This window comes from Molossus molossus, unplaced genomic scaffold (genome assembly GCF_014108415.1).
Source record: "Molossus molossus isolate mMolMol1 unplaced genomic scaffold, mMolMol1.p scaffold_m16_p_13, whole genome shotgun sequence".
In the NCBI taxonomy this organism is placed as follows: Eukaryota; Metazoa; Chordata; class Mammalia; order Chiroptera; family Molossidae; genus Molossus; species Molossus molossus.
Genome location: NW_023425348.1, coordinates 72,864,464 through 72,883,257, shown reverse-complemented (window position 1 = coordinate 72,883,257; position 18,794 = coordinate 72,864,464). Strand labels below are relative to the sequence as shown.

General features: G+C 56.2%; 1 protein-coding gene across 1 annotated transcript in view; it reads left to right on the top strand.

Moving 5' to 3' along the window:
* ABTB2 (ankyrin repeat and BTB domain containing 2) overlaps positions 1-18,794 on the top strand; it is a 167,276-nt gene that overhangs the window by 132,341 nt on the left and 16,141 nt on the right. Inside the window, exon 4 of the mRNA XM_036258268.1 lies at positions 18,223-18,375. Within this exon, the coding sequence (XP_036114161.1) occupies positions 18,223-18,375 (153 nt within the window). The remainder of the gene's footprint in view (positions 1-18,222; positions 18,376-18,794) is intronic.

Below are 18,794 nucleotides of genomic sequence, written 5' to 3'. Positions count from 1 at the left end.
ATGCTGGTATGAATGTCACCTGGAAACCACCACATGGCCACCCAAGGCAGGGTCTGTCCATGGGCTCGAGAGTCGTGTGCTTGAAGGTCCAGAAAGCAGGAGAGACTCACCTTTGGTTTGGGAGGCCCTGTCTGCATGCCACCACCCAGCAGGGCTGGGGGGGGGGGAGGGCAGGTCTCCCGCCCATCAAGGAAGCAGGTGTCTGGGGCCGGATACAGAAAGAGCCAGCACCTTCCCGCCCCCTGCCCCAGCTGCCCAATGTCTCTGGGTGGCATTGAGTCTCAGCAACTTTGTGGTCCTTACTCCTACGCCACAGCCAGGCCCACTTCTCTAGTGTCTGCATGGTCACAGAACACAAAAGTGCAAAACTAGATTCCTGCTCCCAGTTCAAAAAAACAGCCATCAGGAGCACACTGGCTGTCCTGCAGACATATGTCAGACTGGGAGCTGGAGATGAAGGGTCGGGGGCCTGGACACAAACAGCAACTCCGGCATGTATGGCCCTTGACACCTTTGTACAAAGTCCTAGCCTCCTAGGCCTCCGTCCCCTGGCTGTAAGCGTGAGGGTGGTAGCGCAGCAGCTGTAAGAATTATTGGCGGTGGTCGGCATTTGCTGAGCATTCGCTGTGTGCCGGGCGCTGTGCTGAGCACCTGACACGTGTTAATGCATCTAATGCCCACACTTCCGGGAAACGGGTGCTCTCCACAGTCCCATTTTACAGATGAGGAAGTGGAGGCAGAGGGTCATGTGCCAGGGCTGCATAGGCCCTGCTCATAACCACTGCGTGCACTGTCTGTCATTACGAGAGGAGTAAAGCATCAGCAGCCCAGGGCACAATGTAGATTCCCAGTAAATGCTGCCACCACTGTTATTAGTGATATCACTATTAGATCATCATTGTCTTACTTCTCTGGGAGATGGACCATATTGACAGGGCTGGGGCAGTCACTCTGGCTCTGACACAGGGCACGAAGGCATCGGGTGGAGGCCCCGGGTTTTCTGAAGGAAGCGTCTAGCAGGGAGGTGAAGCCAGAGTGGGGCTCTAAGCCCAGCTGTTTCTACTTTGTGAAGAAATTGTTGTGGTTGCTGCAGTTGCTGGGAAGGGAAAAGGGCAAGGACAACATTTGGGTAAGGGAAGAGGAGGTGGCTGGCTTATTTTCGGTAAGGTCCCGAGGGTTCTAGACTGAGCCTGGTCACCCAGCAAAGCGGCCGGGAGAGGAGGACAAGGAGCCCTCCTCGGATCTGCTGCCCTGGGCTGGCTGCTTGGCCGCCGGCTGGGACCGTGCCGTGGGCCGTGGGGCCAGCCAGGGGGTGCTCCTCTGCAGTGCTGTGCCCAGATTCCCCGATGTCTTTGTGGCTGCCCTCTGGCTTGCCTTCTGGGAGGGTTCCCAGTCCCTGACACTCTAGAACATCACCTCAAAGTTTCTGTAGGAGCTGAGTTGCTTGTCTGTAAATAGCTAAGCTTGAATGGTAATGTACATATGTGTGTGTGTTTCGAAGTCTCATTATCTAAAACCACACCGTCGGTGGCATAGAGAAATGGGTAGCAAAGGCCTCTTCCCATGAGTCATTTCCAATGAGTATCAGATGCATGGTAAACCGGAACCACTGTTAGAAAAAAAGAACCCCGAAATTCCAGATTTGGGCACTAGCAGGAGGACATCCTAAGGACACCCAGGCCTGCAGACAGCCCGACCGCTCTCGGCGGCCTGGTTCCGGCCGTGCACGGGCTCACGCTGACAGGGCGGGGCCCGCAGAGCCCGGCGGCCTTCCTGGGCCAAGAGCTCACCTGTGGCCGCAGGCTGGGCTGTGATACCCTCAAGGCCCCACCTCTCTGATACTCTCTTTTTCTTTTTTCAGTTACAGTGGACATATTAGCTCAGGTATACAACATAGTGATTAAACATTTGTATACCTTACGAAGTGATCACCCGTTCAGTCTAGTACCTTCTGACACATCTGGGAAACCCTCTTGTACACAGTAGCTAGAGTTTGCTGGAGCTGCAGGCCGATGGAGCACCGCCTTTGTGAGGCTGGGGTGTGTGTCTGTCTGTCTCTCCCCCTCCCTTCGCTTCCTCTCTCTGTCCCATGTCAGGAGCGTGGCTGCCAGGTCCCCGGCCAGAACTGCTCAGTGTCTGATTTTGGGTGTGTAGCCCTGGGGTCCTCTGTTTGGGGATTTGAGGGTGTGGGGATTTCTGGGTCTGCTGGGAATGAGTGACTCTTCCACGGCCTTGTACATGTGGGCCGAGGAGCTGTTTGATGGCGTGGGTTTGGCCACACGGCACCATTCACGGGCCACTCAAGTCTGTGCTCATAGATTTCTGCTTTGAAGGAACGACCCTTCTTCCTTCCAGTCAGGGGCTGCGTGGCCACATCTGAGCTGCTGGTGGGAGGGACGTGTTCATCCCTCCTGTGTAAAGCTCATCGAGATGTCCTGCTGAGCCACGAGCGGCCCTACGCTGTTCGGTCTCAGTCTCTCCCTCCTCAAGGGCTCTGGTCCAGGAGGGGAGAAGGTGGGTGGAGGGAGTTGTAGAAACGGGGAGCTCAGGGTGAGAGTGGGCAGCTTTGCCAGGACACGAAGGCTCCGTGACATACTTCCATCTGCACTGCTGTGAGCCAGGAGGCACCAGGGGAAGGAACACAGGCCTCGCAGCAGGGGCCCCTCCATGCCCCAGACGCCTCGCCTGCAAAATGGGCCTAAGCGATCTCGTCGGGGAAGACAAAGTGAGAGCAGATGTAAAGGGCATTTCCGCCTGCTTCTGTCTCTTCTGTGCCCCATAACAAACCAGCGAGGCAGGTGCCGGCATCGCCTCTGTGTTACAAATGAGGGCACAGGCGGGGCGTCCAGCTGCTAAGTAGTTGGGCAGGGATTCGAACCAGGTCTCTCTGGTTCTGCGGTATGCCTTCGACCATACCAGGCTACAGCTCACCCACCCAGCTGTGAGACCTGCCCTAAAGCTCTAAGACAACTGGGTGGGTCCCAGCCTCTGGGGACACCTCCTCTGGGACCACGGCAGCTCCACCTGCCTCTCCCCTCCCAGGACGCCTCCCTCGCCGCCCAGGGAGACCTGGCAGCTGGAACCTCCCCGCACCCTCCCAGGATGCCTTTCGTGTGGGCAGCTTTGCACCATGGGCACCAGCAAGGCCCAAGGCAGGTCTCACACGAAGGGTGAGTCACAGCTGTGGCCCAGGGCGTGTCATCACCTGAGACCAAGCTGGAAAGGGAAAGAACTTGCTGTTGGAAATCTGGGGTTGCCCGGGGAGATGGGGGAGCCTCTTCCCTCCCGGTCTGGAGGAGAAGGGGCAGCCAGCTGGCTGACTGTTGCCCTTGCTAGTTTGCGTGCAGGCTGAGGGATGGGAGCTGGACTCGGACTGGGTGGAGGAGCCTCCTGGGCCATCGTCGTCTGGAGCGAGGAGTCTGGGACGTAGGAGAAGAGCCGCCTGGGCGTGTGGGGGCGGCAGGTGAAGTGCAGGAGGGCATGTCATCGAACAGGGCACCCAGAGACAGACAGTTACAGGTGCAGAGGGGCTGAGGGAGACAGGCGGTGGACCAGGTCTCTGCTTCAGAACCTCAGGTTCCAGGGCCCGCGCTCCCCAGGTGACATCCCCAGTGCATCTGCCCTGCAGGAGCCGGACCCTGGAGGAAAGTCTGGGAACACTGGGAACGACAGTGGGCCCCTGTCCACAAACCAGGCCTTTTGCTTATGCCTCGAGTGCCGACCCGACCCCTTGTATCCCCCTCCCCAACCCTGCACGGTGCCCCTTTGTGGAGGGGGGCACACTCAGAAGTCTCGGGGTCTGCTGGTCTTCAGGACACAGAGCCAGGCGGAACCCGGGGGCCTAACCAGTCTCATTTGGGATGAAGCCTAGAAACGTCTGGTGTCATGATTTCTTAGCCAGTTAGTCTGTCTAAAGAGGGAACTGCTTTTCAAAGACGTATGTGTGAGATTTAATCTACCTCTTTCTGATATCAGAGCCTTTGGCCAGCAGTCTCTCTGAAGCCCATGTTCTCTAGACAACTAACAGTGCTCGGGACATGGTAAATGCGAGATATCCGCTACCATGGTCATTAATGGGTCGTGGTTATTCGGCAGCGGGAACCTGGTACCTACCTGGGAGGGGAGGTGGGGAGCAGTGCGGCAGAGCCAGGGGATAGGAAACGAGGTGCGGAAAGAAGCTGCAGGGGGAGCCCCACCGCAGGGGCAACGGAAGGACAGTGCTGAGCTCGTGGTCCGGAAGGTACTGCCCTGGCCGTCCAGCTCGGCGGTTTCTGTGCTTGGCTGCTGTTTGTTTGCTCTCTCCCCACACCACGTTCCCTCCCAGTGCCTGAACCCCTCTGAGACTGAGGGGGCAGGAAGCCCTGCCCATGCTGCTCACCTTCCTACCGAGGTCCCCACCTCCACCCCACCAGGCACCGCAGCCTGAGCTGACGCTACATCGTCCTGCAGCACCAGGACAGTTCAGGAGGAACCAAGGGCCAAAGTGTGGGTTCAGTGCCAGTTTTAGCCCCCAGTTCCCATAGAGCTAGTTTTGCAGTGGCTACGGGGGCTGCTGCTCAAAGGCCGAAGCCCTCCTCCAGGCGAGATGCTGGAGGAAGAGGCTGCCCTGTTCCGGGTCACGCTAGCCAAGAGGTTTCCAGCAAGGACTGCGAGCAGAACTTGAAAAGGTTTGAGTCAGCAAAGGTGTCAGCCCTTTCGGGTCCCATCCACTCCACCTGAAGCCCCCACCTGCGGCTTCGGAGACCTCCAAAGGCTCATCCTGGACGTGTTGGTCGGCTACTTCTAGCAGTAGGACCTGTCGGCTCCTCTTGGCCTCGGTTCCTCCCGGGTGAAATGGTGAAGATGATAAGCTGGCTGGCAGGGTCAATGAGGTAATACAGTGAAGCGCTTAGCGCTGGTGCAGGAGAAGTACCTGCTCCACGGCGGCCTCCGCCTCCTCCTCGTTATTATAGTGGTCACAGACATGTTCCCGCGACATGTTTGACGTCCAGAAGAGTCTCTGTTCATTGATGTAGTTTGACATTTCTTAAAATGTGGTCTCAAGTGTTATCTGGGTTAGTAATACTGCTGCTAATACAATTACTAATACTACTATTGGTATTGCTAATATAGCCGCTGCTGCTAACAACAGTCATTAATAATGCAGCCACTTACAAACCCCACTACTAATTATCACCGCCAGCATCACAGCACGTGTAATAGACAGATACCGTCTCAAGTGCTCACTCACTAACTCACACCCCTCCCGGTGCTTCTGTGGATCAGTGGGGAGTGGATGTGAGGACTGTGAAGAGTGGCTCATGTGATTGAGTCTCCAGCCTAATGAGGGAGGAAAGAAAAAAACAAGATAGGAAAAAATGAGCACCAGCCAGCAGACAGTGTGGGAGGAAGCCGGGTCACGATAATGCCTTCGGTGAGCCGTCAGACCCTCAGCCCGCCTGGATTCCCTGCAGCTTTGCCTCTGAGCGCTGGGTGGCCCCGGGCGTGTCGCTTGGCTTCGGAGCCTCAGTCTGTTCTTAGCATGGGGATCACAGTACCGACCTCCTAGGGGCGTTGTGGGGGTTGACTGAGTTAATATACGGAAGCACTTAGAATAGTCTGGCACATGGTGTGTCAGTCGTCATCCTCTTCGCCATCATCATGTTCAAGAGGATCTTTGAGAGGGCTGGAGTAGTTGGGGCGATGGCATCAGGACAGGCTGGGGTTCTAACTGGGCCTTCAAGGCAGCCACAGGAGGTCGGGACAGGCAGGGCCACGGGCAATGAACGGGAACAGAAGGGCTTTGGTGGTTTCAAAGTGCATATTTCATGACAGAAATGGATCTACACTTTAAAAACACAAAAATGAGGTGTTTGTTTTATATTTTGCCATCACTCATTGTCGTTTAGGCAGATGCTTCTTGGTGGGGCTTTGTGGGTCCTCAGAGACCCCTCGGATGGCCCCTCCGCCTGCAGCTCTGTGAGCCTCAGTGCCCCTTCCGTGGGGTTTCCCCAGTTCTGGGGAAATGCTCCCAACACAAGTGGGGTGCCCAGCGAGGAGAGAGGCGCCCCTTTGTTCCTCTCCAGATGCGAGGGGTGGTTCTTCCACGAGCACTTTACATAAATAGGAAGCGCCCGCACGTCGGCTGGGTGCTGTCTGAAGTGGGCTCGTTAATCTTTTGCTCAGCTTGCGAAAGTGTTTTCGTACCAGATAATAGAGATGATGGCAGTGGGGGCTTCATGCGACTGGCTTGTGGTTCCCTTAAATATCATTTCAAGAAGATTTGCAAAGTTAAGCTCTTTTCTCTCTTTTGCTGTCCTCCTTTTTGTGCATTAAATTTCCATCTGTTTACCCAAAATGGTAGTAAAAGAAAGAAGAGCTGTTGGATGAATTAAGTACTCGTTTCCATGTGTTCCCCAGACCGGTCCATCCAGTAAACCCTGAAGTGAGTTGTTTATGGTCTGCAGTGCGCCCAGGAAGTGTCTCCCATTGCCAGTCATTCCCCATCACCTGCAGAGCACCTTCCTCCATCCACAATGACCTTCCTTACGTATCTGTTTGCTTGCTTGTCCTGCCTCCTCACCCTGCTAGAATGTCAGTGTCACAGGTCGGCCTTGTTCCCATCGTGTCCCCAGCACGCACAACAGTCCCCAGTGCGCACAACGGTCCCAGCACGCACACCGGTCCCCAGTGCGCACAACGGTCCCAGCACGCACACCGGTCCCCAGTGCGCACAACGGTCCCAGCACGCACACCGGTCCCCAGTGCGCACAACGGTCCCAGCACGCACACCGGTCCCCAGTGCGCACAACGGTCCCAGCACGCACACCGGTCCCCAGTGCGCACAATGGTCCCAGCACGCACAACGGTCGCCAGTGCGCACAACGGTCCCCAGTGCGCACAACGGTCCCAGCATGCACAACGGTCCCCAGTGCGCACAACGATCCCAGCACATAGTAGGCACTTAAATATTTTGTTCAGTTAGTGAAATAGGCTATAGAGCCTAAAGGTTGGACTCTTTGGAGTCAAAGACCATAATGAGGGCTCTCTGCTCTGCCTGTTATGTGCTTTGAGGAAGTTATTTCATTTCTGAGGCCTCGGTTTCTCCAGTTTTAAATGGAAAATGGCTTGACCTACTTCCAAAGGTTTTCATGGAGATCAAATGAGGTAATACATTTAAAGGACGTAGCACGGAGCAAACTCTTCACACACGTAGCTGCTATTGTCAGTATAATTAGTTTGCAGAAATCTGTGGAAGCACTAGAATAACTAAATCTTGTTCAATGCATAAATAATCCAAAAGCAGTGGTGACTTTAAATATCCCATCTACCCAAATGCAGGTTTTCTCTCCCTCTCATATACACCTTCTTCAGTCCCTGCCCTTAATTCCCTCTAAACTGAGCCCTGCCAGTAGCCAGGGAGCCAGAAGATGAGGTAGACCAGATGTCACAAAGAACTAATTCAGTGAGTACTATTTTGAACAAACACACGTACAGACTTTAGATTTATCATGAGCCACTACCCAAGGATTGCAAAGAACTCTAAAAATTGGATTTCATCCACCTATTGGTTCAGAGACGAGAAGTCAGCGAAGCACTTCCTAGTTAGTGGTGGTCCAGACCCCAGGTCCCTTGCTTGCTGGTGTGGCCACAGTGCCTACGCGTGCTGGGCTGTCCTTGCCGAGGGTTAAGCTTGGGAGTAATAGCATCTGGTTTATTGTTGCACAGGCTAGAAGCATCTAGACAAAGCTTTACAGTTATAAAGCACTTAATTACCCAGCTGTCTAACAGATCCTCAATGAGCTCTTGGAGGGAACCATCACCATCATTTACAGATGAGCAGGCTGCGGCCTTGAGAACAGGTCAGCGGGGCACCCGAGGTCACAGACAGGAAGAGGCATACCTGAGCCCAGGCAGGAAGGCGCGATTGTAATAACACAGGGAACGCACATGATCCAGGGTGATGGATCCCTCCCGCTCCCAGGAGAGAGGTGAGACCTGGGAAGCCGGTTCTCTCGGTCAGCACCTCCTCTACCCAGCATGACCGGTGCCGCTCACTCCCAGCTACCCGGAGCCTCTTCCCCATCAGACTTGAGTTCTTGGGTCCTGGGTGGCCAACCTGAGGGTGGGCATCTGCCCGGCCTCCAAAAAGGAATGGAGCAGGGGTTGTGCAGGCCAAGGAAGTGGCAGTGCCAGATAACGGACTGGAGACAGGACAGGGCCTGGCCCAGCCTGCCGCCAGTGCCCTCAGGAGCTGCCTGTTGCATATGACTTCCTGTCCCACTGTTGGGCCCACCGGTGCTCACAGAAAAGGAGGAGACGGGGAACTGCTGGGCCAGGGGCTTCATTCCTTTGGAGTGTTTTTATAACATGGCAGCAACAGTCCCCTTTGTCTCCAGTCTTGCTGGAAAATCCCACCTCCAGAGGGAACTGAATTTCCTTTCTTAAAGGTCCATTGAGAGGCTGAGCTGTTGGCTGCAGACACTGAGGACGGGGCCAGGAGCGGAGCTCAGGCAGTACCTGGAGTCGGGCTGCCAGGCCGCTCTCGGGTGTTCCTCCTCCCACAAGACCAGCCGCCTCTGACAGCTGTCCGTGCCCCCCTTTTACTGCTTCAGTGTTTGAGATTTGGTGGAAGAAAGCTCTTAAGGGGTCCACGTGCACCCTCTGGCTTTGGACCCAGCCCAGCCTCCCGTTCCTGCCAACATCAGGGCTGATGGGGCTGTGGGTGCAGAAGCGAAGTTCGGGCAGAGGGGTGAGGTGGGCCCGCCGAGACGAGCCTTTGTCCACCGTGCCGGCTTAGAGCATTTGGTGCAGGGCAGCTTGCTCTCATGAAAGACCCAAGAATCTTATTTTCTGAGAGCCAGGCAAATCCCCATTGGCGAGCTGTGTGACCGCGGACGGGTCTCCAAACTTCTCGAAGCCTCGGTTTCCACGTTTGTAAAATGCAGGCTAATGATACCAGCCTGCACGTGGCCGTATGACAGGGTCACGGATGCAGAATGGCCCCACGCTTACTTGGCACACAGCAGGCCCTCGGCACGTTTGCTGCTCAGAGCCGACCCCGAGCCCTGCCCCAGGCTGTGGTCGAGATGTGGGTGCAGAGAGCAGGGTCAGGTCCTGAGTGTCTGCACCGTCTTTTCCTCTTTCTCTGGTGGGGTTGGGTCCAAACCACGAGCTGCCAGCCAGGAGTTCCCCCTTTCTCGTGTGCATTTCTGTCCGGCCTCAAGAGCCCCATGCCCCTACCTCCTTCCAGACATTCCTGGAAACTCTGCACCTAACCGTCTGCGTAGACCATCTCTCTGCCTCAGACTGAGGGACCTGGGGAAGGTGGGTGCTGTGTGATTTCACCCAGCTGGACCCAATCGGAATTCCTATCCGGAAACCCAAAACAAAAACCCATCCCGCCTGAGCTCAGCAGGTGTCTGGGGGTGACTGAAGCAGACGGCTGCGCCATGGGTCCTCCCAAGCCCGCCGTGTTGGCGGAGGGGGTGGGTGGCGAAGTGCCCTTGGGAGGGACATGTGTTGGAACAGGTTGGAGGCCTTCTGTCTGGCTTCCATATGGCGAAGAGTGTGTGGTCTCTGTCAGCCACCACAGGCTGAGCCCAGCTGAGAAAGGCCGGCCTCTTGCACATGGCAGCCCGGACCCGTAGGTGAGGTGTGGCCTGTAGCCGAGGGAGCCACGCCCAGCAGAGCACGGCCTGCTCTCCCACCACTGCATCCCAGGCCTGTGGGAGGCAGCCTGCTCTGGCCTGCTGGACCAGCTGGGAGCTTCAGCTGCCCCGACCTCGCAGAGCCCTCCCTGCTGTGTGAGAAAGGGTGGCGGGTGGGGGCCTCCGTGCCGGCTCCACTGGCATTTCTGCGTCCCGCCCAAGTAAGATGCCACCCTGGAGTCGGGCCAGTTACCACAGACACGCTCTGCCCCTCCACGGGGCCCGAGGCCACGCTGGCACGTGCAGAACCACACCTGCTGTGTGCCTCCCTGAGGTTCAGTCTCGACCTCCTAGCTGCCCCGCCGGAAGCCACCTTCGCCCAGCCGGCCAAGTTCCCCAGAAAGCTCTTCCTGGGGAGAAAATTCTCCTATGAAACGGTGTCTTGTTATCTGGGAAGTGTTTTCTTTCTCTCTGAAGAGAGCCATTTGCCAACACCCAGGCCCACTCAAGTCTCCAGGAGTGAGACAAGGCGGTTCCCCGTTTCACAAGCCCATTCCCCTCACTGAGAACTCGGGGGCCCAGCAGAGCACCCAGAGTAGGAGCGGACCCCTGACAGCTCGCGGCGGCCCGAGGGCTTTGCCTCCAGGAGCGAGACCTGGTCGTGCCTGTGGGCCCCCATGCTGAGGGGTGGGAAGAACCATCTGCCTTCAGAGAGGTTAGAGTCCAGGGGAGAAGCTGTACAGATAACACTGGCAGTACAGGTTAAGTCTGTGAGCGTGCAGTGTGGAGGGAGAATGTGACCTACTCCAGGGTGGGTGGGCAGGGGGCCCCCACACCAGGGTGGCCAGATGTTCGCTTTGCCTGAGCCAGCTCTCGTGTGCCTGCTGTCCTGGTGGTGTTGGTAATAGTGCTCCCTTCCCCTCTCAGAAGTGGCCCTGTCCAGGTGACAAATGATGTGATCACTATGCCTAATACTCATCACCCAAGATGGAGGCTACGGGACCGTGGGAGGCCAGGGCCCGTCGACGTGCCCGTGGCCCTGGAGGGCCGCTCAGGAGCTGGCCCTGCCCGGGATCGCATCCCAGCTCAGCCACCACTAGGTGCGTGGCCTCGGGCAGGTTGCTACACCTCCCCTGCCTGGGTTTCCCCATGAGGATAATAACAGTACTTGCTTCGTACAGTAGTCATGAGGATTAAATGAGGCCATCGATAGAAAAGTCTTAAAACAGTGCCCGGTGCTCAGCAAATGCTCTGTAAATGGCAGTTGTTGGTGTTTTCTGTTATTCCTGGTGCCCGGGAGCCAGGATGTCTGATTGTCACAGTCGGATTTCCATTCCCGTGCTCACTTTCACTCCCCTGGGGCCGGAAGGGCAGCCCCGGGAACAGGCAGGGAACCCGCACGTCTAATTATGACTGGGTTGTACTCTCGGTGTATATCCATAGGCTTATGGGGACAAGTGGAGGTTTCTCTCATGCCTCTAATCTATGCCAGATGAGCTCTGAATAAGAAAAGTGTCTTTTCCCCACAGAAAGCCCTAAGCTCCGCCTCCAACAGAAGTCACCTGTCCCCAAACGGAGATGGTGCGGGGGTTAGTTCGGCCCCGTGGAGACTATCGGCCTGGGGGTCAGAGGAGAGAAAGGTGCCCGCCCAGCTCTGACTCCAAGCTGAGCCAAACCATTCTGGTTTACCAAGCAATTCTAGAAAAATAATTAGTCCAAGATGTGAATGAGACTAGAATTGCTTCCTTTGTTCTGGGAGTACAGTCTGACTTCGGTGGAACAATGTTGGTTTTCTTCTCTGTGGGTGTTTGGCTTGGTGTTAGGCCGTGTAGCTCTCCGGAAATCTGGGGAATCTGTGGTGAGGAACCCCGAGCTGCACGGCAGAGCAGACCTTGACCTTCCCAGAGAGGTCCCTGCCCGTGCTGTCATCTCCCTGGGAACAGTGTGGCATCTTTGCAGGTCCACTCCCCAGCCCCAGCCCAGATAGCGTAGCGGGGAGGGGCGTGGGAGCAGGGTGATTGCAGGGGGAGTCACCCCCTTCAACCTCAGTGCTGGCAGTGGCTCCCACTGAAGGTGGGGCGGCGTCATCAGAATTTAGGGCCGAGGGTGGGAGGCATTCTGGCCGCCCCCTCCCTTGATTTCCACCTGCAGCCATCTAGCTGGTCCCTCTGAGATTCCTCTCCTGGGCTAAGTGTGATCGTAGCTCGGGCTGGGCCGGGCCGGGCTGGGGCAGTGATGGGGAAACCTCATTAGGGAGCCAGCCTAAGGTATCATGGACCTCCCCAAACCCTCCCAGCCCTGGGAGCCAGGCCCGCACCCCAGAGCCTTCTGTGCTCCCAGCCAAGGGTGGGAGTTAAGAAGCCACAGCCCAGTTTCCTCAGAGATGAGCTCTGGCCAGGTCTTAAGGCCCTACCCAGCCGGTGGTCACATCCGGGGTCTGCCTGAGTACTCTTACCCACTTCCTTGCGGGTGGGCACGGAGGGGACGTGCCTGCTGGCCCCAGACCCGGTCTGCGGCCGAGGCCGGAGGCACAAGGCCTTCTCATGCCTGGGGTTCCAGTGGCCCCTCTGCCAACCTGACTCTTCCCCCGAGGCCCTGCCCACCTCCAGAAGGAACAGAGCCTCCTTTGAGCTGGAAATTGGAGGCGTTTCCTGCTTTATGTTGTTAAGACACCGCTGGTAGGACTGTAATCCCAATAAATCATGTGCTTGCTGAGTGGGGCAGGGTTGATTTTTTTTTTTTCCAGGCTGCAGGGACCTCTTAAAACCAAGGCCTTAAGAAGTTTGTTCTCTCATTTTTTTAACAGGGAAAATGGCTTTTGCAGACCTGGTCCTGTTGAAGGGCCTTATGTGGCCATTGGCTTGATAGGCTCAGACTCATCTCTACAATTAATGTAAAGAGAGGTGGAGAGAAACTGAGTCGTGACATGTGTCTGGTCTCCATGGTGCTGCTTAACTGGCCCTGCGTCCTTGGGTGAGGGAGCTGGCCCCACCGGGCCTGTTTCCTCCTCTCCCTCTGCACATACAAGATTCTTTTCCATCTGTGTATTTCCTGGTTCCCTCCCCACCCCCCCACCCCCGCCTCCCGACATGACAATAGTTGTTTTTTATGCACACAAAGACAAATGCTACCAGTTGATGACCCTTTTAAGTGGTTTGTCTGTCTCAGCGGGAACTGAGCGGATGTGGTAGCATCGGGGAGTGGGGTTTTTGTAGGTTAGCCCACCAATAGCACTCGGTGCATGCAGGGGGTGCAGCCCCTCGCACTCATTCCATGCCCACCTCACCAGTTCATGACCCGGAGCCCCGAGGTCTGCGGTCCTTGTCGTTGGCCGTTCCCCTGTGCGGGGCTCTTGCCGGCCAAGGCAAGTGCCGGCACCACCAGCAATGACTTCCAGATCACATTTGACATCATGGTCACATTTGTTTTCTCTCTCTTCTGGGATGGATGGTGTAGGTGGTGGGCACTTGCTGGCAGGCTCTGCAAGCTCTCTGTGTTTATTCTTGCTGGAGGCCCTGCAGGGACAGAATTGGCTGGAGCCGAAGAAGGCTGGAGCTGAGGCATTTAATAGGACCAGATTCCTATAGCCTTTTTTTCCTATTATATATTTTTTCTATCAGCAGATACTAAAATAGAAATAGTTAACCTGTGCTGAGAACTTCCGAGACTTCACAGACATGCTTCTCGTGAGGATGTCCTAGTAGTCATACCCATTTTGCTGATGGGGAACTGAGGCCGAGACAGTGAGGGAACTCGCACAGGATCAGTGTACTACACTGGATTCCAGCCCATGCTCTTGGTTGCTGTGCAGTAGACACAGCTCCCGTCATGTGGAGTCTATGAAATAACAGCAGAAAGGGTTCTTACGGTGGAAAATGTCCAGAAACACTGACTTAACCCCTTCTTGCCCTGGCCGGGTGGCTCGGCTAGTTGGAGCATCGCCCTGTACACCAAAGGTTGTGGGTTCAATTCTTGATCAGAACACATAACAGGAGCAACCAATCAATGTTTCTCACATCGATGTTTCTCTCTCCTCCACCCCTCTTCTTCGATCTCTAAAATCAATAAACATATCTTTGGGTGAGAGTTTAAAAAAAAAACACCTCTTTAATAGAAAAACAGGCCAAGGCGGGTAATGATCTGCCCAGGATCATAGAGCGTCCAGGACACTGGAACTTGCTCCCAGCAAGGACGCCGCAGAGAAGGCATGTAGGCACCTCGGATCCAGCCAGGCAGGTGCCTGCAAACCACATACCATGCGTGGACTGGCCAGACCGCCTGCCGAAGGGCCAGACCCACCCCACACCACTGCCACGGCCAGCCCAGCGGCGGTCGCCTCTTCGAGGCCCCCCACGTTTGTCCAAGGCAGCAGTTCCCCAAGTGGGGTCGGGGAGCCCTGGGGTCCCAGAGACTTTCCAGAAGCTCACAGGGCCAAAATTATTTTCATTATAATGTGTTACTTGCCTTCCGCTCTCGATTTCTTACGGGGTCCAAGAGACTTTGCCCGAGGCGCACGACGCGCAATTGATATTATTTCTCACTGACAGCTCAGGGGATGTGAGTGTGTGTATTCAGACGTTTCAACGTTTTTTCAGTTTTAATTATTGACACAGTAAAGATCAATAGAATAACACACACCAAGAAAAGCTCTGGGGGGGCCTCGTTCGTTTGTGGGAGCACAGAGGGGATCCCGGGACTGAGAGGGCCGTTCTGCGTCGGCCGCAGCGGAGGGGACCAGGGCGGCGCCCCCAGCCCGCCCTGCTCTCCCTGCTCTGCGCTGACCGGCTCTGGCCACGTGCAGCCTACGGGAAAGGCAGAAGCGGGACGGCCTCTTTGAGGGGCGGGAGAGTAAAGCAGAGAGACGCTGGGGGCACAGCAAGCGCCAGTCACCCCAGCCTTGCTCCTCTGCAGCCCTTTCACCGGAGCCAGGACGCAGCTGCGGCCGAGGGAGTTTTCACGGGGATTTTCCAGAATGTCCAGTGAAGCAAGCCAGCTCCTCCCAGCATGCCCAGAGTGCTCGATGCAGTTGCCGGAAAGGAAACAGTAACCATGAACCCACAGGCCAGGGTAGCGTGCTGGCGAGAAAGCCCATGAACGGCTTGTCCTGTCACCTTCCCGTCGACCACAGGCTTGGGGGTGGTGAGTAGGCCAAGGAGAAAGGTCTGAAGAGGTCAGTTTGGGAGTTGGCAGGGCCTCGTTTGTGGACAACTGGGCACCAGCCACCACTGCAGAATCAGAGGAACAACCTTGACCCTGGAGGATTTCTGTACGTTGAGAATATTAATCAGAGTTCGGTTCAGGAAACAGACAGAAACCACCCTAGGTACTTGAAGCAGGAAGGGTTTAATGCAGGGAATTGGACACCAACAGAATCATGGGAACAACTCAAGGAGCAGGTTCCAGGCTGAGCCTCTGGGAGTGACTCCAAGGACAACAGAGAACTCGTCCATGGTGGGGGAAGGGGCTGCTCTCCGAACCAGTTCAGGATGGAAGCTGGAATCAAGAAGTCTTTGCTGTTGCCTTGGCTGGTCTGGCTCAGTGGTTAGAGCGTTGGCCCTCAGATCAAAGGGTCCTGGGTTCAATTCCTGATCAAGGGCACATACCTGGATTGCAGGTTTGATCCCCGGCTCCAGCTGGGGTGGTGCAGGAGGCAACCACCCGATGTGCATGTCTCTCTCTCTCCCCCTCCCTCCCATAATCTTATCTAAAAATCAATGGAAAAAAATATCCTTGGGTGAGGATTTAAAAAAAGAAGTTTTTGCTGTTGTTCTCAGTAGTACACCTGGGCCTCCGGAGCACCCAGGAAGGTGGGAGATGGACACTGGGATGCTCTATAGGGAAGAAAGACCTCATATCGCATGACCTGGCGTAGCAAAGTAGGCAGAGGGGCATGAAGACAGACTCTGCCTCCTCTCCATTTACCAGATCTCATGCTGCTACATCTTAACAATGAAGCTAGTTTTGTATCCAGAACCCCAGCTGCAAAGGAGTCTGGGAAATGTAGTTTTCAACTTTTCCAGGTCTCCAACAAAGATGGTGAAATAGAGACCAAGTGAGCCAGTCCCCAGGGTCTGCCCACCGAGGTTATCAATACTGAATTTTCTTCATGTGCCAGATGGTAAGAGGCACAAAACAGAGTGCGTCACAACACCATCTGATTTGACTTCATAATTTCTAAGTTCCTGCTTGGACTCCCCCAGTGCGGCTGGGAGATGCCACCTGGGTGGCTGCACTGGGGCTTTGCCTTGGCCGGTGGCCACAGCAGGGGAGAGTGGCTGGCAGATCCACAGACTCCTTGTTTACACTTCGCTCTGCAACCTTCCCCTGGATGAAGAGGACTGAGATACAGCAGTGGGTCTGAGCCAGCCGCCTAGCATCGTCGTGTAAGAATGATAAAACCTGAAGTATTTGGGGGGAATTCAGATGAGCGCTTGTAATCAAGAAAGATCTCGTAAACAGGGCGAATTCACAAATGGGCTGTGGGCCCTTTCCAGAATCCACACCTTCCCCCGTGGATTCCTGGCTTCCCACTCTTTAACGCGTGAACACCGCACCCTCGAAAATTATATACCCTTCTTTTCTGGGCGGAAACAGGGCTTGGCCCGGAACCGAAAACTTGGAGGTGTTATACAGAGTCCCTGATGCTCAGCCATACCTTAGTCATTCGGCAAGTGTTTACTGAGGACCTGTTGTGTGTGGGCCCGTGCTGGGCACGGTTTGGAGAAAGCAGAGAGGAGGAAGGCGTTTTCCCCGAGGCAGGATAGACCAGTCAGGAAGAGTGGCATTCATTGTTAGAAGAGAGTTCTAAGGGAGGTGGGAGCAGGAAGAGGTTATTTTCTTTGGAGAGAGGGGACTTAGGGAGGTTTCTGGAGCTGAGCCTTGAAGGATACATGTACCTGGCTGGGCAGAGCTGAGTGCTGGTTTGTGCTCATGAGGAGGTGGGCATGATGAGGGTGTGCCCAGTGTCCTGGTGAAAGGGCAGAGCCAGGGCTGGAAAGCACGTTGGAGTGAGGCCCTGGGCATCCTTGAAGGCCATGCTGGGCCAGGTTCTCCCAGCCCCTGGCCTCCTCACCACACCGATCAATATACTCCGTGCACCAGTGAATGACTCAGACCCAGATATATTGTCTGAAATGACAGACTCAGAACATCAGAATAACTTTCAAATGAGCTGCCTTCCAGATCCCATCCGATTATTTTGTTTGAAACGTAAATGAAAGCACCTTTCGCCCTCCAGGAGAGAAGCTTTTAAAACTTGGAAGATGACCTGGGCTCTGGGATCTGGGCTCTGGGATCTGAGGGCATCTGGGGATGCCCTGCAGCTGCTTGACGTCGTGGCTGAGGAGAACAAATGGAGGTCCTGTTCCTGCCAGAGCCTCCCTGCACATCCAGGGGGAACTGGGGTGACAGCAGTGCTCAAGGAGCCCCACCTATCAGAGGGACGCACATGCAGGGGCCTGGCTGTTCACAAGGGAGGACGGAAGGCAGGCCTCGGGAGAGCCGGGAGTACAGAGCAGAGGCCGACTCTGGGCCTGTCGTTGGAGAGAACAGCCACAAGGGCTGGCCCGGCCTTGTGACCCGGCAGGGAAAAGCTCCGTCTATTCTGGGTAGAGCATGCTGGGTGGCTATCCAGTCATAGGGCCATTGGAGGTCTTCACCATGGGAGACTTGTCAGGACCCCTAGAAGACAGGAGGAAACCTCTCCTCAGCAGTGGGCAGGCCCCACCTCTCCTGGTGGGTGGGGGAGGGAGGGCGCTGAGTGGCAGAGCCCATGTGTTGCTCAACCCCCGGGGGCACCAGTCCCGGTCCATGGGACTGGTGCCCCTGGTGATGGGACAGAATACCTGTGAACGATGCCCCCTGGAGTCTGCAGTTCAATGGCTTTGATGAACTGCCTGTCCCTGCTCCCCTCCAGTGCCCACGTCGTGGCCATAGGATCTGTGTTGCACAGGCCACCTTGACCATTGCTCCTGGAGGACTTGGAGCGAGCCCAGGCCGGGGCAGCCTGGCCTGCCATGGGACATAGTTACTGTAGGGCCCACCTGAGCCCAGGCTCTGGTTGAGGAAGGAATGACCATCGACGACGCACACATAGTGGGACGTGTCATCTCCGTTGCCCTGGTGACAACCCCCAGGTTAAGTAGGCCTTCACCTGTCCAGATGGAGGAAGCAGGCTCGGGGTGTTTGTGGTAAGGAAGGAAGCAGCTCCTAATGGTGAAGCTGGGCTCACAGCCTGGGTCTGTCGGGTTCTCCTTTGCACCCCGCTGTTCGAGGCTATCCCTCCCCCCTGCAGAGGCAGACCCTGTGTGAATTCTTTGGGGCAGGAGCCTCCTACTTACACGTTGGCAAACCCCGTCTCTCACTGGCCACCCCCCAGGGTCAGCTCCTTGCCCATGACAGTTTCTATGGAATGGGACACACTGGAGTTTCTGTGAGGGGGAGGATCAGGTCCCCTCCACCTCTCACAGCCTGAGGGTACAGGCTGGCCAGCCTCGATGGCCGTTCTCCAAGAGTGTGTGCTGAAGGGGGCCCCTCCGCCCTTCTGGGAGCACCCTGCCTGGGCCTGACACCCCCTCTCTCTGCTGCCTCACAGGCCCTTCATGCTGCTGCCACCACTGATGGAGTGGATGCGCGTGGCCATCACCTATGCAGAACACCGCCGCAGCCTCACCGTGGACAGCGGCGACATCCGGCAGGCGGCCCGGCTGCTGCTGCCCGGCCTGGACTGCGAGCCCCGGCAGCTCAAGTACGGGATCAGGAGGAGCGAGGCGGGAGGGCCCGGTGCCTGTGCCTGCCCCTGGCCACCCCCGTCCCTCCTGCTGCTGGAGGTGGGGAGGGGCCGCGAGCAGGCTCGCAGCTGGGTCCATGTGGCCCAGGCCTGGGCTCTTATTTCCTTCCCAATGTGCCTCTCCTGGATTGGTCTCCTGCAGGAGCGGCGGAGAAGGTTCCTTCCGGCCATCCGTGGCCTGTGAGAACCTTGCGTCTTTTTTGTTTTGTTTTTGACCTGCCCAAACCCTAGTTACGGCCTCCTCTGTTTTCATGGCAAATGCCCGAATCTCCTTCTAGAACATAAACGTTCTACACTTCGGCTTAACCAAAGCTCCAGGTTGAAGCTGCCTGTTGGCAGCCTGCATGCCCTCTGTAGATGCTGGGTTTTCTGTGAAT